Source organism: Pristiophorus japonicus, unplaced genomic scaffold (assembly GCF_044704955.1).
Source record: "Pristiophorus japonicus isolate sPriJap1 unplaced genomic scaffold, sPriJap1.hap1 HAP1_SCAFFOLD_360, whole genome shotgun sequence".
NCBI lineage: Eukaryota > Metazoa > Chordata > Chondrichthyes > Pristiophoridae > Pristiophorus > Pristiophorus japonicus.
The window spans coordinates 104,887-130,350 of NW_027253435.1; the positions used below are offsets into that span (position 1 = coordinate 104,887).

Below are 25,464 nucleotides of genomic sequence, written 5' to 3' on the forward strand. Positions count from 1 at the left end.
ATTTGGAGATACTACATTTAATCCCCTCGTCTAAATCATTAATGTACAATGTAAACAGCTGGGGCCCCAGCACAGAACCCTGCGGTACCCCACTAGTCACTGCCTGCCATTCCGAAAAGTACCCATTTACTCCTACTCTTTGCTTCCTGTCTGACAACCAGTTCTCAATCCACGTCAGCACACTACCCCCAATCCCATGTGCTTTAACTTTGCACATTAATCTCCTGTGTGGGACCTTGTCGAAAGCCTTCTGAAAGTCCAAATATACCACATCAACTGGTACTCCTTTGTCCACTTTATTGGAAACATCCTCAAAAAATTCCAGAAGATTTGTCAAGCATGATCTCCCTTTCACAAATCCATGCTGACTTGGACCTATCATGTCACCATTTTCCAAATGCGCTGCTATGACATCCTTAATAATTGATTCCATCATTTTACCCACTACTGAGGTCAGGCTGACCGGTCTATAATTCCCTGCTTTCTCTCTCCCTCCTTTTTTAAAAAGTGGGGTTACATTGGCTACCCTCCACTCGATAGGAACTGATCCAGAGTCAATGGAATGTTGGAAAATGACTGTCAATGCATCCGCTATTTCCAAGGCCACCTCCTTAAGTACTCTGGGATGCAGTCCATCAGGCCCTGGGGATTTATCGGCCTTCAATCCCATCAATTTCCCCAACACAATTTCCCGACTAATAAAGATTTCCCTCAGTTCCTCCTCCTTAATAGACCCTCTGACCACTTTTATATCCGGAAGGTTGTTTGTGTCCTCCTTAGTGAATACTGAACCAAAGTACTTGTTCAATTGGTCTGCCATTTCTTTGTTCCCCGTTATGACTTCCCCTGATTCTGACTGCAGGGGACCTACGTTTGTCTTTACTAACCTCTTTCTCTTTACATTTAACGCAGAAAAGTGCGAAGTGATACATTTTGGTAGGAAGAGAGGCAATATTAACTAAATACAACCCTAAAGGTTGTGCATGAACACAGAGGGACCTGGGGGTATATGTGCACAAATCGTTGCAGGTGGCAGGCAGGTTGAGAAAGCGGTTAAAAAAGCTTACGCAGTGAATAGTCTAGAAAGCATTGCCTGAAAGGGTGGTGGAGGCAGATTCTTCAATTGTAGTTTTCAAAAGGAAATTAGATAATATCTGAAGGAAAAAATTTGCAGGGCTACGGAAAAAGGACGGAGGAGTGGAGTTAGCTGAATGCTCTTGCAAAGAGCCGGCATGGGCTCGACAGGCCAAATGGTGATTCTATAAGTGAGAGCATTAGGTCTAGAATGAGACATAATTGAGTAAAAAAACAAATGCAGTCTGTGGTGAAGTAATTGCTTCTCATGACATTCCCCTCCTATTTATTTTGAAGGTTGGTTAGACATTTCTTGTTCCTCCAGTTAAGTAACCTGTACTTACTTAAATAACTATAAAAATAATTATCTGTAAATTAAATAACCACTGCACCATTTTTGTAGAATGCTAACAATATTTTTTTATATACAGAATACCTCTGCATTTTTTTTGCATTTCTTGCTTCTATTTCCAACTATTGATAATGCAAGAGCAACTGAACACGTTGTTTTGTACTTGCCAAATACTGCAGTCGTTCAACAGTTTAACAGTTCTTTGTGTGACACTGTTTACTACAGACACAATTATGTAGAACAACCTAGGTTACTATGACGATATAAATAACGTTCCTGTAGGCTCAGGTCTGCCACACCCCCATCTTGCCAAATAAAACAAACTGCAATAAAACTAACTCCAAGAATGTGGGATTAATGCAGGAATTCCCAGTGTTGTAATTTAGCCCGAAATATTCTTTTTATTTGTGCCGGCCGTATGTTCCAACATTAGGGCTTTGCAAAGAAAGCAAGCCTTGAATTTATGTGGCACCTTAACGCATTGCAAAATGCTTCACATACAATAAATTACTGTGAAGTGCAGTCAATGTTATGTGTGTTGGATCAGGTCCACGGCAACTATGCGGTGCATAGCAAGATCCCACAACCAGCAATAAAATGAATAACCAATTAATCTGTTTCTTTGGTTGAAGAAGAAAGGTTGCTCAGGAGACCAGGAGAACTCCCTGCTCGTCTCTAAAGAATGCCATGGGATTTTTAACATCCACCTGAACGACTGAAACAGGCAGGGCCTTGTTTTACCACTTCCTCTGAAAGACGGCACCTCCAACAGGACAGCACTCCCTCAGTACTGCATTGGAGTGCCAGCCTGGACTGTGGGCTCAACCTTTAGACTAAGACCACAACCTTCGGGTTCAGAGGCAAGAGTGTTAGATGCAGGAAGAATGTTCCCAATGTTGGGGAAGTCCAGAACCAGGGGCCACAGTCTAAGGATAAGGAGTAAACCATTTAGGACCGAGATGAGGAGAAACTTCTTCACCCAGAGAGTGGTGAACCTGTGGAATTCTCGGACCACAGAAAGTTGTTGAGGCCAATTCACTAAATATATTCAAAAAGGAGTTAGGTGTAGTCCTTACTACTAGGGGGATCAAGGGGTATGGCGAGAAAGCAGGAATGGGGTACTGAAGTTGCATGTTCAGCCATGAACTCATTGAATGGCAGTGCAGGCTAGAAGGGCCGAATGGCCTACTCCTGCACCTATTTTCTATGTTTCTATGTTATCAACTGAGCTTGCACACATTGCAAGCTAGAAGAAAATTATAATATATATATATATATCTGGAAATATAATATGCAGTTATTCCCAGAATAAAATAAACATTTCATCTAATTAATGGGTTAAAAAACATCCAATCCAAATAGAACAGGAGGAAATTCAAGCCTTTATGTCTGTGCCAGAGCTCAGTACTGGACAGAGGGCTTTCACAGCAAGTGAGCATCTCAATGAAAAGGGTTTCACTTCGGCGATCAGAATTAATTTGCAAATTCGCAAGATGGATATCACGCTTACAAGAAGTGCAAGTCGACTGCAGTGAACCTGCAGGTTTGGTTCTCATAGTAAAATCTCAAATATGATATGTATCACCACAAGGCTCCCCCCTCCCCTCCCCTCCCCTCCTCAGCGGCTGGTCTAACATCTGTTTTCAATTGGCTAGATTGATATTTTTTCTGTTGGATCGGGACCAGTAATCCCACATTAGGATAATCCCCTGTGCAAAGGTGCACATTAATCGGTGGGACACACACAAAATGTGCATCGCTAAAGAGCAGGCATTTCCTAAACTCCTGCCAGTAACGCAATTGCCAAGCCAGAGTGAACAATGTTAAAACATCCGCAAACTCAACACAAGCCGTGACCAACATGCAGCTTTCTTTTATCAAATTGAAATTCTGCACATTTCGACAAAAACGGGTAGGGCAGCATATTCACAAAGAAAAATCGTTGGGTGTTTTTTTTATTAATCCTCCATGCAGCCTCTCACACATCTCTCCTCAGCTGGGTGTTGGGGCAGGTTAAGTATATTTAGCTTATGTAGGTCACCAGAATTGTTCCAGTTATCTAACAAGAGGGGGTAAAAATTAAGCCCACAACTTAGATATCCCTTTAAGAAAGAACAGCGTTACTTGCATTGTTTTTATTTCCTGTTAGTCTCCATATATTTTTGGTCCAATGCCGATTGTTAGATATATCATTGAGGAAAGGGGACTGGCTGAGTAGGGTGGGGGTGTATTAATGAATCTGGTGGTGAAATGGGATCGAAGAGACAAGATCCACCAAGCAGCCAAGGTTAATGGCTAATTACTCAGGTTACCTTTAGGTGCTTTTTTCCGGCCAATTCCTCTAATCAGATCATTAGCACTCAGTGTTTGAAGAAGCTGGCACCAATTCTAAATTGACAGGAATAGACGGGAAGGGGGATGGACATTAAATTGCTTAAAATTTTGGTTTCTTTCCTCCCATACCCCAATTTTTTCCTCTCGACTCTTGATGATTTTATCATCAGAGGCAGTCCCTCGAAATCGAGGAAGATTTGCTTCCACTCCAAAAGTGAGTTCTCAGGTGACTGAACAGTCCAATATGGGAATTACAATCTCTGTCACAGGCGGGACAGACAGTGGTTGGAGGAAAGGGTGGGTGGGGAGTCTGGTTTGCCGCACGCTTCTTCCGCTGCCTGCGCTTGGTTTCTGCAAGCTCTCGTCGACGAGACTCGAGGTGCTCAGCGCCCTCCCGGATGCTCTTCCTCCACTTAGGGCAGGGACTCTTTGGCCAGGGATTCCCAGGTTGTACTTTATCAAGGAGGCGTTGAGGGTGTCCTTGAAACATTTCCACTGGGGCTCACTTGCCGTGTAGGAGTTCCGAGTAGAGCGCTTGCTTTGGGAGTCTTGTATCGGGCATGCGAACAATGTGGCCTGCCCAATGGAGCTGGTCATGTGTGGTCAGTGCTTCGATGCTGGGGATGTTGGCCTGATCGAGAATACCAACGTTGGTGCGCCTGTCTGCCCAGGGGAACTGGGGCATCGACAACCCTCAGGCACCTAACCAAGCAGCCATGCTTCAGGGGCGAGCCTCGACACAGGTTATCAGCCAGCTATCTGGCAAGATACGCTTAGCAAACCTTGAATAATTACCAGCTGCGTTTATACAAAATCCACTGCATTATTTTATAGTAGGGTTTTTTGTTTTTATTTATTTGTTCATGGGATGTGGGCGGCACTGGCAAGACCGGCATTTATTGCCCATCCCTAATTGACTGAAGTGGCAGAGCTGTTTACCAAGGGAAGCAGTGGGGAATGTAGTGAGGGAAAATAGCAAAGGGAAAGGGTTCTCGCTGTTCTGAATACTGCACAGCACGATGAAGAAAGCCACAAACAGCGGGTAGTGTGAAAAGCAGAACATTTCTTCAGTGTAAAGTGTGACAGTCAGACAAAGGGACACTGATAAGAGCAGAGAAGGACACATTTAGGACTGCTGTCAGCAAATTCTTCTTCACACAAAGAACAAGTGGATGGAACTTCTGAGTAGTTAATGAGACAAAAACCCAGGAATCATTTAACAACTGGATGAGGTGGGGGGGGGGGGGGAGAGATGTAGTGAGCAGGTGTTTCTGGAAGTGAGAGATACGAGAGACTGGATACGGTGACTGCAGATTAAAACTCTGACTGAGAAGACAATTGGGGCATTATTTTAGGGCTGGAAATTGGCCAGCCTTGCACCGGTTTTTGGCAGAAAAAGGTGATCAGCTAAATTGGTCAAAGTCTTGTGCCGGCAGTTTTATAAAGCGGACTGCCAGCGTGCAAGACGAAAAAAAATGCAATTGCTTTAAATTGGCCGTTTGGGGCATCCGTATTCTGGGTGAAAAAAATCGCCGGAGAAAAGCTTGCATTGCAGCCCAGAAACAGCAGCAGGTATGAAAGCCTGCAAAAAAGGTTAAGTTAAAGTTTTTATTTTTGAATTCTTTTGCAGTGATTGCTACAAAAGGGTCTTGTGAATGTTTTGTGATTTTTTTTTGAATTTCTTTTTGGTGTTTTCCCCCCTCCCTCGGCCCAACTCGCAGCGGTATCAGCCTCAGAGAAAAGTTGCAGGAGATTCGTGGTTTGCTCCACGAATCTTCGTGCATCACAGATTTTTACCGCTAGGGGCATTTTCCCAGGAATATTGTGCCTTTCAAAAATGGCGGTGCGATTAGAGGTATTTTTGGCAAAAAGAAATGCCGAAAAAAACCCGCTATGACCAAAAAAAACTAATTTCTAGTCCAGTGTCTTTTAACCTATAAAAGCTTCCTGGTTGACCTGGCAGATTACCTATTTCAGAGCAGTTCCAAATGTAAAAACTAAGTTGTTCACCACTTCCTCCCCCCACCACAAACTACTCTACACCTGAATTCAACTGGAAAATGGCCGATAAGTGTTGAGAAATTCAAACAATTTTGGTCTTGCGACATGGCACAGCAACAGCCTAGGCATAGGAGTAAAAACAAATACAGTACAACATCTTCCACATTGCAACAGTGACTACACTTTAAAAGTATTTCATTGGCTGTGAAGTGCTTTGGGACATTGAGGTCATGAAAGGCACTATAGAAATGAAAGTTCCTTCTTTCTTTCCTTGAAATTATATAAATCGAATTTAAGAACAATCACATGATTTATGTAGAGCTTTTCAATGTACTCAGGATGCACCAAAATACATTATGGTCACTGTTATGTAGACAAACATAGTCGCCAATTTACACAAAGCAAGCTCCCACAAACAACAATGAGATAAAGTAAGACCAATGTTTTGGACTCCACACTATAGGAAGGAGGTTGAGGCAACAGAGTGAGTACAGCTCAGATTCACAAATATGAAGACAGACCAGAAATTGGAGCTGTTTTCATTAGAACAGAGGAAATTGGAGTGCGACTTGATAAGAGGTGTTTAAAATTATGAAAAGACAGGACAGAGTCGATAGAAACAGACTGTTTCCAGTGATTGGGGCTCCAGAATGAAGGAACGTAGATATATCAAAACAAGCCTTGGGCAAACTCAGCCTAGGCAACCCTGCAAAGTACGCCTTACTAACTTCTGGAAACTGGTGTCCAATGTGTGGGAGCTGTTCCACAGACTCGTCAAACAGCAAATTTGATATCGCCCTAATTACAGAGTACTATCTATCAGCCAACATCCTCGACTCTTCCATCATCTCCCCTGGGCATGTCCTTACTCACTAGAGGGGAGGGTATGTGGTATGCAGTCAGGTAGCAGTGGCCCTGGGGCTCCTCAAAATTGATTGCGTCAGATCAAACAAGGCCAAGGACACTCCTGATCACAGCCTACTGCCCCTCCATAATGTTGAGCATCACTTGCAAGAAGCTCTGAGGGAACCACGGTCACAGAATGCACTCTGAGTGGCTTCAATATCTGAGTAGCTAAGTGGTACAACCACTGACCAAGCTGTCAGAGTCCCAAATGACAGAGCTGGTGTCAGGTGGTGAAGGAACTAACACGATGGAGTAACTTACTTGACCATGACCTCAGCAACTTAAGTGTCACTGACATATCTGTCTATACTAGCACCCGTACAAGTGACTACTACCCAGTCTTTGTGAAAGCAAAGTCTTGTCTCCACACTGAGAATGACTAAGGACAGATCTGGTAGCTCAATACTTGGCATTGCTGAAGCACTGCAGGCCATCAGAATTGTATTCTGCCATCATCTGTAACCTCATGGTCCGGATCATCCCTTGCTCCTCAATCATCATCAAGCTACATCAGCATTCTGGTTCAATGCAGATTGTAAATGATGGGTCAGAAGCAGCACCAGCCATTCCTTAAAATGAGGTGCCAACCTCTTGAAGTAACAACACAGGCTGAACATAAAAAAAGCAGGCTGTAGGGCAAGGCAAAGTGGTTCCACAACCAATGTTTGAGGAAAGCCCTCAAAAGCATGTCCAGTCGAGCATGGTGGTGGACAATCACACAACTAGCAGGAGAAGGATGTTCCATGAAGATAATCCACCCTTGACCAAGGCAGAAACCAGCATAGTGAAAGAGGCCAGAAGGAAGTGTTTACAGGCAACTTCAGCCAAAAGTGCCAAGTGGCCAATCCTACTTGTCCTCCTCCCAAGTTGGAGATATTGATGACAACCTTCAGCCAAATTGGTTCACTCCACATGCTATTAGAAGCGGCTGAATGTAATGGACACAGCAAAGGCAATGGGCCCTTACAACATAAGAACATAAGAAATAGGAGCAGGAGTAGGCCATACGGCCCCTTGAGCCTGTTCCGCCATTCAATAAGATCATGGCTGATCTGATCATGGACTCAGCTCCACTTCCCCGCCCGCTCCCCTTAACCCCTTATTGTTTAAGAAACTGTCTATTTCTGTCTTAAATTTATTCAATGTCCCAGCTTCCACAGCTCTCTGAGGCAGCGAAGTCCACAGAATTACAACCCTCTGAGAGAAGAAATTTCTCCTCATATCTGTTTTAAATGGGCGGCCCCTTATTCTAAGATCATGCCCTCTAATTCTAGTCTTCCCCATCGGTGGAAACATCCTCTCTGCATCCACCTCGTCAAGCTCCCTCATAATCTTATACGTTTCGATAAGATCACCTCTCAGTCTTCTGAATTCCAATGAATAGAGCCCAACCTAATCAGTCCTTCCTCATAAGTCAACCCTCTCATCCCCGGATTCAACCTAGTGAACCTTCTCTGAACTGCCTCCAAAGCAAGTATATCCTTTCGTAAATATGGAAACCAAAACTGCATGCAGTATTCCAGATGTGGCCTCACCAATACCTTGTATAGCTGTAGCAAGACGTCCCTGCTTTTATACTCCATCCTCTTTGCAATAAAGGCCAAGATACTATTGGCCTTCCTGATCACTTGCTATATCTGCATACTATCCTTTTGTGTTTCATGCACAAGTACCCTCAGGTCCCGCTGTTCTGCGGCACTTTGCAATCTTTCTCTGTTTAAATAATAACTTGCTCTTTGATTTTTTTTCTGCCAAAGTACATGACCTCACACTTTCCAACATTATACTCATCTGCCAAATTTTTGCCCCCTCATTTAGCCTGTTTATGTCCTTTTGCAGATTTTGTGTGTCCTCTTCGCATCTCAGCTATAGACCTAAAACTTAAAACTAGCCACCCCTTAGTCAAGCTGCTCCAGTAGAACTACAACAATGGCATCTACCCAACAGGGTGAAACATTAGCTATGTGCATCTATCCACAAAAAGGATAAATTAACCCAGCAAACTACTACACAATCAGCCTCTTCCCTATCATCAGTGAAGTGATAGGAGTCATTAATAATGCCATCAAGCAGCAGCTACTCACCGATGTTCAGTTCAGTGTCTTAAAATGGACATAGGAGCTGAATGTCAAAAGGGAGCTGAAACTAGCAACATTTGATCGAGGATGGCACCAAAGAGCCCTATCAAAACAGAGGTCAATGGGAAAATTCTCCATTGGCTGTAGATGCCAGAGGCCAATCGTCACTGTGGGATCAGAGTAGTGTCATTGAACCAACCTTGTGCATGAAACACAAAAATTGAGTATGCAGGTACAGCAAGTAATCAGGAAGGCAAATGGAATGTTGGCCTTTATTGCAAGGGGGATAGAGTATAAAAGGAGAGAAGTCCTGCTACAACTGCACAGGGTATTGGTGAGGCCACATCTGGAGTACGCGTACAGTTTTGATCTCCATATTTAAGGAAGGATATACTTGCATTGGAGACTGTTCAGAGAAGGTTCACTTGGTTGATTCCGGAGATGAGGGGGTTGACTTATGAAGATAGGGTAAGTAGGTTGGGCCTATACACATTGGAGTTCTGAAGAATGAGAGGTGATCTTATCCAAACATATAAGATAATGAGAGGGCTTGACAAGGTGCATGCAAAGAGGATATTTCCACTCATAGGGGAAACTAAAACTAGGGAACATAGTCTTAGAATAAGGGGCCGCCCATTTAAAACTGAGATAAGGAGGAATTTTTTCTCTGAGGGTTGTAAATCTCTGCCCCAGAGAGCTGTGGAGGCTGGGTCATTGCATTTTTTTTTAAGGTGGAGATAGACAGATTTTTGAGCGATAAGGGAATAAAGGGTTATGGGGATCGGGCAGGGAAGTGGAGCTGAGTCCATAATTAAATGGCAGAGCAGGCTCGAGCAGCCAAAAGGCCTACACCTGTTCCTATTTCTTATGTTCTTATAACCATCTTTAACTGCTTTATCAAATGACCTTCCCTGCATAAGGTCAGGAGACGGTGTTGATGATTCCGGTGTTCAGTTCCGTTCATAACTCCTCCAACAATGAAGTAGGCTATGCCAGGCTACAGCAAGGCCTGAACAACATTCAGGCTTAAGCTCATCAGGCAATGACCACCTCTACCAAGAAACTTCCCAACTGCCCTCCCCAATCTCTAATGGCACCACCATCTACGAATTTCTCCACCATCAACATCTTTGATGAGGGGGGGGTGGCGGGGTTCACCATTCTTCAGAAGCTAAACTGGATCAGCCATATCAACACAGTGGCTACAAGAACAAGTTGGCAGCTGGCCCCTCAAAGCTTCTCCGTTCTACAGTATGTAATGAACTATAAAGCTGCATTGTATGTAATGAATTATAGAAGTCTACATTGTGTAATGAACTGCAGAATAATATAGAGTTTTTCAGGTAGGTAATAATGTACACAATTAATATGTAATAATACATAGAGCTCTCCAGTACATTATAAAATATAAAATGAGACTCCTCAATTTGGATTGACATTGTAACGGCGAAGCTGTTTCACACTGACTGTACAATTGTAGAATAAAAGCACCCTTAAAGAATTGTACCGTCAGCATTTTTCTCCAGCGTTGCTGACCAACATGTCTTAATCTGCACACAGATAAGATAAAGACACTAACCATTGGATGATCTCCGTGATTTGGGCCTCCCAGTGTGCCACAGATTCCTTCTTGTCCGCTAGGTCCCGTAACTCTTCCTCCATCTGTTTGTTGCTTGCACTCAGCTTCTCAAACATGCCCGAGAGCTGCACAAAAGCAAGAGCAAGAGTTGTGATTAACCTGTTTATATCTTACTCACTCAGATACTCAGGATTATATCCGCTCTTCACTCTACGGCAGTAACGGCACTGGTTAAATTTAGAGAGAGATATATCATTGGCAGCAGCGAGATATAACTCATGTGTGCAGGAAGATTCAGTGGTCGACCTCAGGTGGTGCTCAACCTGTGGCCACCAAAGCCTTAGCATTGCAGCCCCTCAGAGCCAAGGTAACTCAGTTATACCTGTTCTTAAATTTCTTATCCACTGCTTTGTTCTGTTTGAATTGTGCTTTTGGCTGTTCCTAGCACTGTTGCTTCGTTGGTGGGTAAATCCAAATCAGAACATCGAGACTGTGAGTATCAGAACTTGAGATGCATGCAAAATAACGGGAACGTGGATTTGAAATTTACATGTGGTTCCACAGTACGCCTACGAGGATGAAGAACTTGGAACACTGTGGGATACTCAGTACATCCTCTATCTTTCTGGGCATTTACCCAATAATTCTTTACCAGTAAATCTCCCGTAACATTGCTCAAGGTGCTCGAGCAGTGCGGCTTCTGGAAGATTGAAGTTCCATAAATTGAGAACCTAGAGGAAACTCAAAGGGAGAGGCTGCTGCAGGATGGAGAAGATTGACTGGTGGTGGCACTAAAACCCAAGCTGCTGGGAGACAGATCGAGGAGCTGTCACAGCACCACCTACAGGGTGGAGGCCTGAATCATAACCACTAGGGAATTCCAATGACACACATGGATTTGAAATAGTGATAGAAATGTCAACGTAAAAAGCTCACTCAAAAATCATGAAAATAAGTTGTTACATTTTGGGGAAGGAACTGTGTGCAACTAAATTATATTTTTATATAGATAAAAAATAGATGAACTGCACTGTAAACGGAGAGATTTATTTGTGTATTATGGTAGTTCAGTGTGTGATAAGGCTCATTCAGAAGACAAATGGTCTATTTGCGAATTTTCAGATTATAGTATATTACATGGTACATGATTTAACATTTTATTTTCTTCCTTCATCAGTTTTTCTGCAACCCCCGCCACGGATTATTGACGCCTTGTCCAGGCACAGTATGGTTCCATGGAGAATAAAAACAGTGAATGCTACAAATACACCGATCAGTCAGTGCCTGTAAAGAAAAAGTGCAGGGTGCGACAATCCATATGTACTCTTAATTAGAAGGATTTTGAATTGTAACGAAAGGTGCAAACCAATAAATGTCACTACCCGGACTGCCTACATGTGATTTCAATCCCATATTATATAATTGACTCTGGATAGCCTCAGGGCAACTAGGGATGGGCAATAAAGCCTTGCCGATGTCGCCCACATCACAGGTAAAAGTAACAAAAAAAGACTTGCATTTATATTTATATTAACATGCTTTTGGGTGGTGCAGAAATGTTGGCCAGGATCTAGGAGATCATTCTGCTCTTCAAATAATGCCACAAGATCTTTAATAGGAAAATGAGACATTGGTTTAATTTGAAGGATGGGATCTCACCATTGCAGCTCTCCCTCAGTACTGCATTGCAGCACAAGCCAAGATTATGTCCTCGAGTCCTAGTGACTTTCCCTCTGCAGTACATCTCCAAACTTGTCCTTGTAGAACATGTCAATTGCAACGTCATTGTAACTGCTTATCAACTGGACTCTCACTGTGATGTACCTTGAAGCTCAGCTAAAAGACATGCACCAGGAATATGCATTCAGCTTATAGACGATAGATTGAAACAAATGGTACCTTTGATTAAGTCATCAACTCCAATTGTTTAGAACTTTAAATTCTGATTGTGAAACCATTTCAAATGAGTCGTTACTTTTTATAGCTTCATGAATTTTGTATTGCGACATGCAAGTTTAGCATAATCTTTATTAGATGCAAATCTGAAGTGCCCTGGTTTTCATAAAGGAAAGGTGCTAATGTCTCACCAAGCCTTTGAGAAATAAGAGTATCTGTGCTAAGCAAGAATCTTGCAAGGATTTGCTTTAACATTTAAAAAAATAAACAGTCCTCGTGGGTTTGGACATGGAGCGAGTATAGAAACATGCTGTATGCAATGATTCCTCCCCCCACCCCCTCCACCCCAGACTGATATCTCGAAGGACATGCTCGTAAAAAATGATCTTTTCAACTAAAATGCATCACATAAATAAAAACCAGCCACAAAGGACCAATTCTGGACCAATTATTTCACATTCAAACTATCGCAGAACTTGGGAATGTACAAAAAAATGCAGTTGTACATTAGAAAACGGCAGACCCAGATCAGTTGTTACATATATTCAAATGGGTAGTCACACAGCCTTTCCATCTAAAGCTCAACTGCCTTCAGTAATTCAAGGCTTCAACCAACTGCTCACCACACTGGGCACAATATAACTGACAGAGCGCTGGGCTAGCCTTACCTTATCGAGTTCGTTTGATAACTTCTTGTTGTCTTCGCCCAGCATGATCCTCTCCCGCTCATACTTTCGCTTAAATTCGCCCTCAAATTCTTCCCTTTCGTTTTGACTGTGTTTAAAAAAAAATAAAAGTACTCTTATTTCAAATATACAAAACAGTCAATAAATTGGGTTATTTTCAACCAAGTTCCATCAGTTACTTTACATAGAAGGTACACTTTTTGGCACAAGTTCAGTTAATTCCAGAATGAGAAGTTGGCTGTGATATAATATGCACTGCCAAAGTAAATTAATAGGAACAAGAAAATAAGTTTCTAGGTAGTTAAACATTTACAAGAATTTGATTCCCCTGTCACCAAGGTTCAGCTGTCACATCTAACACTTGCTGAAGTCCCTGGGAAACCTGGAAAGTTCTCATGTTCGTACTGATGGATAGCAACAAGACTTTGTGAAATCCCATTGATCAACCGCTGTTAGTCACAAATGCAACCCAAGAACTCACATTGCTCCCCATTCCCTCCAGTTATCCATAATTCCTGATACAGGTGGGCCGAAATTGCCCTCTGCCCGAAATGAGGCACACCGACCGATTTCAAAGGGTACTGGGGCGGACAATCCGGAGATATTCCGGAATTTGTGGGTTTTTTTTTGGAGAGGTGCGGAAGTGGTATCATCAGGGGTGTGGAGTACGGATGGGTCGGAGTGGCCCTCGCTCTGAATCATCAGCGCCATGCTGATGATGTCAGCATGACGTGGACGTGCTGCGTCGCACTGATGCGTCACAATGTCCTTCCCCTTCAGTTAAAGGCGAGGGCCGCTGTGAACTCTGCAGCCACTTTAGTGGCAAACACTGGACTACCAGGGTGGGTTTCGGCCAGGCCAGTAGCCTGGCACCTAAGAGGGGGTGCCGGGCTGCCTGTTGGCGGCCCGGCCGAACCCGTGGCCATCATTGTTGGGGCAACCTGGTAATCGGCCGTCAATTAAAATAAAATGCCGGCCAAGGCAGTGCGCCCTCCTGTTTAAGGGCAGACGCGCCGCTCAGCCACAAGAAGGTTCCCGCCGGGAAAAGCTGTCAGTGGCATCGACTGGCAGCCGATCCGCTCCTGCAGGGCAATTTCCCACCCGGGGGGGGGGGCAGAAATGGGGTCGCCGCCGGTCGGTAAAAGGTCGACGGGGCGGAGCGGAGATGTTCTAAGCTAGGAAAGGCCACGAGTGCAATTTACAAAATGGCGGCCCGTCCTCGCCGAACGAAAGGTGAGTGCTTACCGACCCGTGGCCGCCCCTTTGAGGCAGCCACGGCTCTAGGGGCAATTTCGGCCCCAGGGTCTGCAATTATAATTCAGGAGCAACGATCCCCAGTTGATGCTGCTTCCTATTATGGTCAGGATTAACCCAAATATAATCTGGAAAGGTTGCTGGAATCAGATTCAATAGTAACTTTCAAAAGGGAATTGGATATATACTTAGAAACATAACATGATAACGCTCCTTTGAGGCAGAGCATTCTCGAGCATAACAACTTGTTGTGTAAAAATCTTTTTCCTCATGTCATCTTTGGTTCTTTTGCCAATTACCTTAAATCTATAGCCTCCAGTTACTAAGCTTTCTGTTATTTGAAACAGTTTCTCCTTATTTACTCTATCAAAACCATTCATGATTTTGAACACTTTTGGAGAACAACCCTAGTTTCTCTAGTCTCTCCCTGGTACCATTCTAACAAATGCCCCCTATACCCTCTCTCAGGCCTTGACATCCTTCTTAACATAGAAACATAGAAACTAGGTGCAGGAGCAGGCCATTCAGCCCTTCTAGCCTGCACCGCCATTTAATGAGTTCATGGCTGAACATGAAACTTCAGTACCCCATTCCTGCTTTCTCGCCATACCCCTTGATCCCCCGAGTAGTAAGGACTTCATCTAACTCCCTTTTGAATATATTTAGTGAATTAGCCTCAACTACTCTCTGTGGTAGAGAATTCCACAGGTTCACCACTCTCTGGGTGAAGAAGTCTCTCCTCATCTCGGTCCTAAATGGCTTACCCCTTATCCTTAGACTGTGACCCCTGGTTCTGGACTTCCCCAACACCGAGAACATTCTTCCTGCATCTAACCTGTCTAAACCCGTCAGAATTTTAAACGTTTCTATGAGGTCCCCTCTCATTCTTCTGAACTCCAGTGAATACAAGCCCAGTTGATCCAGTCTTTCTTGATAGGTCAGTCCCACCATCCCGGGAATCAGTCTGGTGAATCTTCGCTGCACTCCCTCAATAGCAAGAATGTCCTTCCTCAAGTTAGGAGACCAAAACTGTACACAATACTCCAGGTGTGGCCTCACCAAGGCTTTGTACAACTGTAGCAACACCTCCCTGCCCCTGTACTCAAATCCCCTCGCTATGAAGGCCAACATGCCATTTGCTTTCTTAACCGCCTGCTGTACCTGCATGCTAACCTTCAATGACTGATGTACCATGACACCCAGGTCTCGTTGCACCTTCCCTTTTCCTAATCTGTCACCATTCAGATAATAGTCGGTCTCTCTGTTTTTACCACCAAAGTGGATAACCTCACATTTATCCACATTATACTTCATCTGCCATGCATTTGCCCACTCACCTAACCTATCCAAGTCACTCTGCAGCCTCATAGCATCCTCCTCGCACCTCACACTGCCACTCAACTTAGTGTCATCCGCAAATTTGGAGATACTACATTTAATCCCCTCGTCTAAATCATTAATGTACAATGTAAACAGCTGGGGCCCCAGCACAGAACCATGCGGTACCCCACTAGTCACTGCCTGCCATTCTGAAAAGTACCCATTTACTCCTACTCTTTGCTTCCTGTCTGACAACCAGTTCTCAATCCACGTCCGCACACTACCCCCAATCCCATGTGCTTTAACTTTGCACATTAATCTCTTGTGTGGGACCTTGTCAAAAGCCTTCTGAAAGTCCAAATATACCACATCAACTGGTTCTCCTTTGTCCACTTTACTGGAAACATCCTCAAAAAATTCCAGAAGATTTGTCAAGCATGATTTCCCTTTCACAAATCCATGCTGACTTGGACCTATCATGTCACCATTTTCCAAATGCGCTGTTATGACATCCTTAATAATTGATTCCATCGTTTTACCCACTACTGAGGTCAGGCTGACCGGTCTATAATTCCCTGTTTTCTCTCTCCCTCCTTTTTTAAAAAGTGGGGTTACATTGGCTACCCTCCGCTCGATAGGAACTGATCCAGAGTCAATGGAATGTTGGAAAATGACTATCAATGCATCCGCTATTTCCAAGGCCACCTCCTTAAGTACTCTGGGATGCAGTCCATCAGGCCCTGGGGATTTATCGGCCTTCAATCCCATCAATTTCCCCAACACAATTTCCCGACTAATAAAGATTTCCCTCAGTTCCTCCTCCTTACTAGACCCTCTGACCCCTTTTATATCCGGAAGGTTGTTTGTGCCCTCCTTAGTGAATACCGAACCAAAGTACTTGTTCAATTGGTCCGCCATTTCTTTGTTCCCTGTTATGACTTCCCCTGTCTTCCACTTAAAAGTGTGGTACCAAGAATTGAACACAATGCTTCAGCTGGGGCCGAACCAGTGTTTTATATAGGTTTATCATAACTTTCTTGCTTTTGTACTCGGCCTCTATTTATAAAGCCAAGGAACCCGTATGCCTTTTTTTTTAAAACAGTCTTCCCAACTTGCCCTGACACCTTCAAAGATTTGTGCTTGTACACCCCCAGGTCTCTCTGTTCCTGACCCTCTTTAAAATTGTACCATTTAGGTTTATATTGCCTCTTCTCATTCTTCCTGTTATGTATTTAACCCTTGGTAACCTGCATCACATCACCACCAGAGGGTCTACCTGTTGGAGTCCCAAGGGATCCCAGCATCCCTTCGGAGCACAGTATATAAGCAGGTCACCCACGAGGTACCTACACTCTGGAGTCTTATTAAAAGGAGCTACGGTCACACTTACTCATTGCTCACAGTACTCAAGTTTCATCCTTTATTATGAACGTATCAATTGGCGACGAGATAACGAACAACCGCGCGAAAATGCAAAGAACAGTCGGTATCTTGGAGAAGTACTCAGAAGGGGACGATTGGGAGGCCTTCGTGGAGCGACTCGACCAATACTTCGTGGCCAACGAGCTGGAAGGGGACAAGAACACTGCCAAACGAAGGGCGATCCTCCTTACCGTCTGTGGGGCAACAACCTATGGCCTCATAAAGAATCTTCTAGCTCCGGTAAACCCAAAAACTAAATCCTATGAAGAATTGTGTACGCTGGTCCGGGACCACCTAAGCCCTAAAGAAAGCGTTTTGATGGCAAGGTATCGGTTCTACACGTGTCAGTGGTCGGAGGGCCATGAAGTGGCGAGCTACGTCGCCGAACTAAAGCGTCTCGCAGGTCACTGCGAATTTGAGGGATTCCTCGAACAAATGCTGAGAGACATTTTTATGCTTGGCATTGGCCACGAGGTAATCCTTCGCAAACTATTGACTGCTGAAACTCCGAACCTGGGAAAAGCCATAACGATAGCGACAACACCAAATAAATTTCGCAGCATAAAGACGTTTTGGCCAGTACTGTGCATAAAGTAACATCGTTTTCGAGCAGGAACATAAATTGCAGAACCTACACGTCAGCTGCTGCACAACCTCAGATGACCCAGAGTCGGCCATCAATCGTTAATGCGAGGCAGTTAACACCCTGTTGACATTGTAGAGGTGATCATCAGGCCCATCAATGCCGCTTCAAGCAGTATGCGTGCAACGACTGCAGAACAATGGGACGCCTCCAGCAAGTGTGCAGGTGAGCTGCAAACCCTGCAACCCACCACATTACAGAGGAAGATCGATCCACTGTGGATCAGGCTGAATTGGAGACTCGAACCGAGGAGGCAGAAGTGTACGGGATACACACCTTCACTATAAAATGTCCACCAATAATGCTGAAGGTTGAACTGAACGGAATTCCAGTATCCATGGAACTGGACACGGGTGCGAGCCAGTCCATAATGAGCAAAAAGGCCTTCGACAGGCTGTGGTGCAACTAGGCACACAGGCCCAAGCTCAGCCCCATTCACACCATGCTAAGAACTTACACCAAGGAACTGATCCCTGTAATTGGCAGAAGTCAAAGTCTCCTATGATGGAGCAGTGCACGAACTCCCACTGTGGATTGTGCCAGGGGATGGCCCCACATTGTTTGGCTGAAGCTGGCTGGGAAAAATCCGCTGGAACTGGGACGACATCCAAGCACTTTCGTCCGTCGACAATGCCTCATGTGCCCAGGTTCTGAGCAGATTTTCATCCTTCTTCTAGCCAGGCATTGGAGGCTTCTCGGGGACGAAAGTGCAGATCCATTTGGTTCGCAGTACGCGACCCATTCACCACAAGGCACGGGCAGTACCATATATGATGCGTGAAAAAGTGGAAATTGAGCTGGACAGGCTGCAGCGAGAAGGCATCATTGCGCCGGTGGAATTCAACGATTGGACCAGTCCGATTGTCCCGGTACTTAAAGGTGGCGGCACGGTCAGAAATTTGTGGGGACTACAAAGTAACGATTAACCGTTTTTCGCTCTAGGACCAGTACCCACTACCCAAGACAGACGACCTATTTGCGATCCTGGCTGGAGGGAAGACGTTCACCAAGTTGGACCTGACCTCGGCCTACATGTCGCAGGAGCTGGAGGAATCTCCGAAAGGCCTCGCCTGCATCAACATGCACAAAGGTCTGATCATCTATAACAGATGCCCGTTTGGGATTCGGTCGGCCACGGCAATCGTCCAACGGAACATGGAGAGTCTGCTAAAGTCGGTCCCTCGCACCGTGGTTTTCCAGGACGACATACTGGTTACAGGTCGGGACACCATTGAGCACTTGAAGAATCTGGAAGAGGTTCTTAGTCAGTTGTATTGCGTGGGACTCGAAGTGTGTTGTCCTGGCACCAGAGGTCGAGTTCTTGGGAAGAAGAATCACAGCAGACGGCATCAGACCCACCGATGCCAAGACAGGGGCCATCAAGAACGTGCCGAGACCACAGAACCTGACGGAGCTACGGTCGTTCCTGAGACTCCTTAACTATTTCGGTAATTTCCTACCGGGCTGAGCACCTTGCTAGAACCCCTACATTTGCTACTGCGCAAGGGAGGCGACTGGGTATGGGGGAAATCTGAGAAGGCCAGAAATCTGTTGTTTTCAAACAAACTGCTTGTCCTGTATAACCCATGTAAACGATTAGTGCTAGCTTGCGATGCGTTGTCATACGGGGATGGGTGTGTGCTACAACAGGCTAATGAATCGGGGATTTTGCAACTTATGCGTCCAGGAGTCTGTCCAAGGCCAAAAGGGGCTACAACATGATTGAAAAAGAGGCCTTGGTGTACGTATACAGGGTGAAAAAAATGCACCAATATTTGTTTGGCCTCAAGTTTGAGCTTGAAACTAACCACAAGCCGCTCATATCGCTATTCTCTGAGAGCAAAGGGATTAACACCAATGCCTCTGCCTGCATCCAAAGATGGGCGCTCACGCTGACAGCATACAACTATGTAATCCGTCACAGACCGGGCAGAGAACTGTGCTGATGCTCTCAGTCGGCTGCCATTGCCCGGGATGGAAATGGCATAGCTTGCAGACTTGCTCATGGTAATGGATGCATTCGAAAACGAAAAGTCACCCATTACGGCCTACCAGATCAGGAATTCGATCAGCCAGAATCCTTTACTGTCCTTGGTAAAAAAAACTGCGTCCTCCATGGGAGCAGGTCCAGCATCCCAGCGGAGATGCAGGAGGCGATTAAGCCATTCCACAGGCGCAAAGACGAAATGTCCTTGCAGGCGGACTGTCTGTTGTGGGGGGGGGTGATCGCGTGATCTTGCCCAAGAAGGGCAGAGAAACGTTCAATTGTGACCTACACAGCACCCACCCAGGCATTGTAATGATGAAGGCCATAGCCAGATCCCATGTGTGATGGCCCGGCATTTACTCAGATTTAAAGTCATGCGTGCACCAGTGCAACACTTGCTCTCAGCTGAGCAATGCACTCAGAGAGGCACCGCTAAGTTTGTGGTCGTGGCCCTCCAAACCGTGGTCGAGGATCCACATGGACTATGCGGGCCCATTTCTAGGCAAAATGTTCTTGGTGGTTGTAAATGCTTATTCAAAATGGATTGAATGTATAATAATGTCTGTAAGCACGTCCACGGCCACCATCGAAAGCCTATGAGCCATGTTTACCACACATGGCCTGCCTGATGTCCTAGTCAGCGACAATGGCTTGTGTTTCACCAGTGCTGAATTCAAGGAATTCAAGACCTGCAATGGGATCAAGCACGTCACACCTGCCCCGTTCAAGCCAGCATCCAAAGGCCAGGCAGAACGAGCAGTTCAGACCATCAAGCAAAGCTTGAAACGCATGTCAGAAGGCTCCCTGCAGACCCGGCTGTCCTGAGTGCTGCTCGGCTACTGCACCAGACCCCAGTCGCTCACCGGGGTTCCCCCAACCAAGATGCTCATGAAAAGGGCGCTCAAAACAAGGCTCTCGCTTGTCCACCCTGATCTCCATGATCACGTGGAGGGCAGGCGACATCAACAAAGTACGTACCATGACCGCGCAAATTTGTCACGCGATATTGAGGTCAATGATCCTGTGTTTGTACTCAATTATGGTCATGGTCCCAAATGGCTCGCTGGCATTGTCATAGTCAAAGAAGGGAGTATGGTGTTTCAGGTCAAATTGGCCAATGGACTAACGTGCAGAAAACATTTGGACCAAATCAAATTGCGGTTCACCAACAGCTTCGAACAACCCAAAGAAGACACTACCAACTCTGACCCTCCAACACACACAAGTGGCAACCGACATCATGGTTGATCACGAAGCTGAACTCAGTAGCCCAGTGAAGAACTAACTAACTCACCCACACCCGCATTTGTACCAAGATGATCGACAAGGGAGCGAAAAGCCCCAGATCGTCACACCCTGTAAATAAGTGTACTATTAACTTTACAAGGGAGTGATGTTACTTAACCCCTGGTAACCTGTATCACACCACCACCAGAGGGCCTACCTGTCGGGAGTCCCAAGGGATCCCAGCATCCCTTGGGAGCACTGTATATATGCAGACCACCCACGAGGTACCTGCACTCTGGAGTCTTATTAAAGGAGCTAAGGAATTAAGTAGAATGGGGGCAGAAGCAAAAGATAGAAAGAAGAAAAGTAAAAGTGGAGGGCAGAGAAACCCAAGGCAAAAATCAAAAAGGGCCACATTACAGCAAAATTCTAAAGAGACAAAGTGTGTTAAAAAGACAAGCCTGAAGGCTCTGTGCCTCAATGAGAGGAGTATTCGTAATAAGGTGAACGAATTAACTGCACTGGCAGCAATTAATGAATATGATATAATTGGCATCACGGAGACATGGCTCCAGGGTGACCAAGGCTGGGAACTCAACAGCCAGGGGTATTCAACATTTAAGAAGGATGGACAGAAAGGAAAAGGAGGTGGGGTAGCGTTGCTGGTTAAAGAGGAAATTAACGCGATAGTAAGGAAGTACATTAGCTTGGATGATGTGGAATCTGTATGGGTGGAGCTGTGGAATACCAAAGGGCAGAAAACGCTAGTGGGAGTTGTGTACAGACTACCAAACAGTAGTAGTGAGGTTAGGGACAGCATCAAACAAGAAATTAGGGATACGTGCAATAAAGGTACAGCAGTTATCATGGGTGACTTTCATCTACATATAGATTGGACTAACCAAACTGGTAGCAATGTGGTGGAGGAGGATTTCCTGGAGTGTATTATGGATGGTTTTCTAGACCAATATGTCGAGGAACCAACTGGAGGGCTGGCCATCCTAGACTGGGTGATGTGTAATGAGAGAGGACTAATTAACAATTTTGTTGTGCGAGGCCCCTTGGGGAAGAGTGACCATAATATGGTAGAATACTTTATTAAGATGGAGAGTGACACAGTTCATTCAAAGACTAGGAAAGGTAACTTCGATGGTATGAGACGTGAATTGGCTAGAATAGACTGGCAACTTAAAGGGTTGACGGTGGATAGGCAATGGCAAACATTTAAAGATCACATGGATGAACTTCAACAATTGTACACCCCTGTCTGGAGTAAAAATAAAACGGGGAAGGTGGCTCAACCATGGCTAACAAGGGAAATTAAGGATAGTGTTAAATCCAAGGAAGAGGCATATAAATTGGCCGGAAAAAGCAGCAAACCTGAGGACTGGGAGAAATTTAGAATTCAGCAGAAGAGGAAAAAGGATTCAATTAGGAAGGGGAAAATAGAGTATGAGAGGAAGCTTGCTGGGAACATAAAAACTGACTGCAAAAGCTTCTATAGATATGTGAAGAGAAAAAGAGTACTGAAGACAAACGTACATCCCTTGCAGTCAGATTCAGGTGAATTTATAATGGGGAACAAAGAAATGGCAGACCAATTGAACAAATACTTTGGTTCTGTCTTCACGAAGGAAGACACAAAAAACCTTCCGGAAATACTAAGGGACTGAGAGTCGAGTGAGAAGGAGAAACTGAAGGAAATCCTTATTAGGCGTGAAACTGTGTTGGGGAAATTGATGGGATTGAAGGCCGATAAATCCCCGGGGTCTGATAGTCTGCATCCCAGAGTACTTAAGAAAGTGGCCCGAGAAATAGTGGATGCATTTGCTGATCATTTTCCAACAGTCTATCGACTCTGGATCAGTTCCTATGGACTGGAGGGTAGCTAATGTAACACCACTTTTTAAAAAATGAGGCAGAGAGAAAACGGGTAATTATAGACCGGTTATAGCCTGACATCAGTCGTGGGGAAAAATGCTGGAATCAATTATTAAAGATGAAATAGCAGCGCATTTGGAAAGCAGTGACAGGATCGGTCCAAGTCAGCATGGATTTATGAAAGGGAAATCATGCTTGACAAATCTTTTTGAATTTTTTGAGGATGTAACTAATAGAGTGGACAAGGGAGAACCATTGTATGTGGTGTATTTGGACTTTCAAAAGGCTTTTGACAAGATCCCACATAAGAGATTGGTGTGCAAAATTAAAGCACATGGTATTGGGGGTAATGTACTGACGTGGATAGAGAACTGGTTGGCAGACAGGAAGCAGAGAGTCGGGATAAACTGGTCCTTTTCAGAATGGCAGGCAGTGACTAGTGGAGTGCCGCAGGGCTCAGTGCTGGGACCCCAGCTATTTACAATATGCATTAATGATTTAGATGAAGGAATTGAGTGCAATATCTCCAAGTTTGCAGATGACACTAAGCTGGGTGGCGGTGTGAGCTGTGAGGAGGACGATAAGAGGCTGCAGGGTGATTTGGACAGGTTAGGTGAGTGGGCAAATGCATGGCAGATGCAGTATAATGTGGATAAATGTGACGTTATCCACTTTGGGGGCAAAAACATGAAGGCAGAATATTATCTGAATGGCGGCAGATTAGGAAAAGGGGAAGTGCAACGAGACCTGGGTGTCATGGTACATCAGTCATTGAAAGTTGGCATGCAGGTACAGCAGGCAGTGAAGGCGACAAATGGTATGTTGGCCTTCATAGCTAGGGGATTTGAGTATCGGAGCAGGGAGGTCTTACTGCAGTTGTACAGGGCCTTGGTGAGGTCTCACCTGGAATATTACGTTCAGTTTTGGTCTCCTAATCTGAGGAAGGACGTTCTTGCTATTGGGGGAGTGCAGCGAAGGTTCACCAGACTGATTCCCCGGATGGCAGGACTGATATATGAGGAGAGACTGGATCGGCTGGGCCTGTATTCACTGGAGTTTAGAAGGATGAGAAGGGATCTCATAGAATTCTGACGGGACTGGACAGGTTAGATGCAGGAAGAATGTTCCCGATGTTGGGGAAGTCCAGAACCAGGGGACATAGTCTAAGGATAAGGGTTAAGCCATTTAGGACGAGATGAGGAGAAACTTCTTCACTCAGAGAGTTGTTAACCTGTGGAATTCCCTATTAGAGAGCTGTTGATGCCAGTTCATTGGATATATTCAAGAGGGAGTTAGATATGGCCCTTACGGCTAAAGGGATCAAGGAGTATAGAGAGAAAGCAGGAAAGGGATACTGAGGTGAATGATCATCCATGATCTTATTGAATAGTGGTGCAGGCTCGAAGGGCCTACTCCTGCACCTATTGTCTAAGATTCTATGTCACACTTAGTCATTGCTCAAAGTACTCAGTTTCATCCTTTATTATGAGCCTATCATGTTGTCAATCTCACAGTGAAGAAAGAGGTAGTAGAGAAATTGGTTAGAATAAAAATAGATCTAGACAAGGGGCTAGAAATTCAGTTCTCGGTGATAACTGTATTTTTTCAGCAAAATTACCGTTATCGCTATGAGGCCGTTCAATGAGCTAGCCTCAACTGCTTCCTTGGGCAGAGAATTCCACAGATTCGCTCGATAAGTGTCTTGTAAATGTTTTGCGAATTTTTTTGTTTGTTTTTTCCAATGTATTTTTTAGGTGTTTTTCCGCCCTCCCTAGGCAGCAGTATCGGCCTTGGACTAAAGTTAGCGAGGATTGCGGTTTGTGCCGCGAATCCTTGTGCAACGGCGATTTTTACTGCTGCGCAAACTAAACCTTGAATTTACAGCCTCAGAGCGATAATGGTAATTTTGCCGAAAAAATACAGTTATCACCGAGAACTGAATTTCTAGCCCCTTGTCTATATCTATTTTTATTCTAACCAATTTCTCAACTACCTCTTTCTTCACTGTGAGATTGGCAACATTCTTTTATTTAGTGAAGAGAGATGCAAAGTACTCATTTAGTACCTCAGCCATGCCCTTTGCCTTCACTAAAAGATCTCCTTTTTGGTCCCTAATTCGCCCTACTGAAAATGAAACATTTACAGGGCGATGAGGAAAGAGCAGGGGAGTGAGACTAATTGGATAGCTCTTTCATAGAGCCAGCACAGGCACGATGGGCTGAATGGTCTCCTTCTGTGCTACATCATTCTATTATGACGGATGGAACACAATAGTCTGATTGTAGTGATCGATTTGTCCAGTGGCCCAAATCATCACCATAACCGACTGACCTCTACAGCCTGCAGATTGATGCTTACTACTGAAGAGATGAATAAATCAGCTGATCCCCTCATACCTCTCAGCCATTCCACTTATTCGTAGTATTTTGAAACAACAGATGCTTTTTTAATTGATAGATACATTTAGTCCCAATGCAGTTCTCTGAGCTAACCGGCACTTCAAACAGCTGAGCAGTGGGTGAGGGGTGAGAGTGAGCAGCTGATTTACCAGTTGTTTAAAGCATCTGTCATCATTGAGCAGCCCCCTGGGCATTATAGGAACCCTGCACAAACTGATCAGTATTTATCCCTCAATCAACATCATTAATACACATTATCTGGTCATTAGCTCATTGTTGTTAGTGGGACCTTGCTGTGCACAAATTGTCTACGGTGTTTCCTACATTACAACAGTGACAACATTTCAATAGTACTTCACTGGTGGTGGAGCGCTTTGGGACGTCCTGAGGTTGTGAAAGGCACTAAATTAAAGCGTCTTTCTTTC

At 44.7% G+C, this 25,464-nt stretch overlaps 1 protein-coding gene across 1 annotated transcript in view; it reads right to left on the bottom strand.

Annotated features, from left to right (window-relative positions):
• Positions 1-25,464, bottom strand: part of LOC139250262 (serine/threonine-protein kinase MRCK alpha-like) — a gene marked incomplete at its 3' end in the record, with an annotated part of 472,269 nt that overhangs the window by 62,495 nt on the left and 384,310 nt on the right. The window contains exons 17-18 of the mRNA XM_070872760.1: positions 12,889-12,994; positions 10,325-10,449 (exon numbers count right to left, since the gene is read on the bottom strand). Of these exons, the coding sequence (XP_070728861.1) occupies positions 10,325-10,449; positions 12,889-12,994 (231 nt within the window). The remainder of the gene's footprint in view (positions 1-10,324; positions 10,450-12,888; positions 12,995-25,464) is intronic.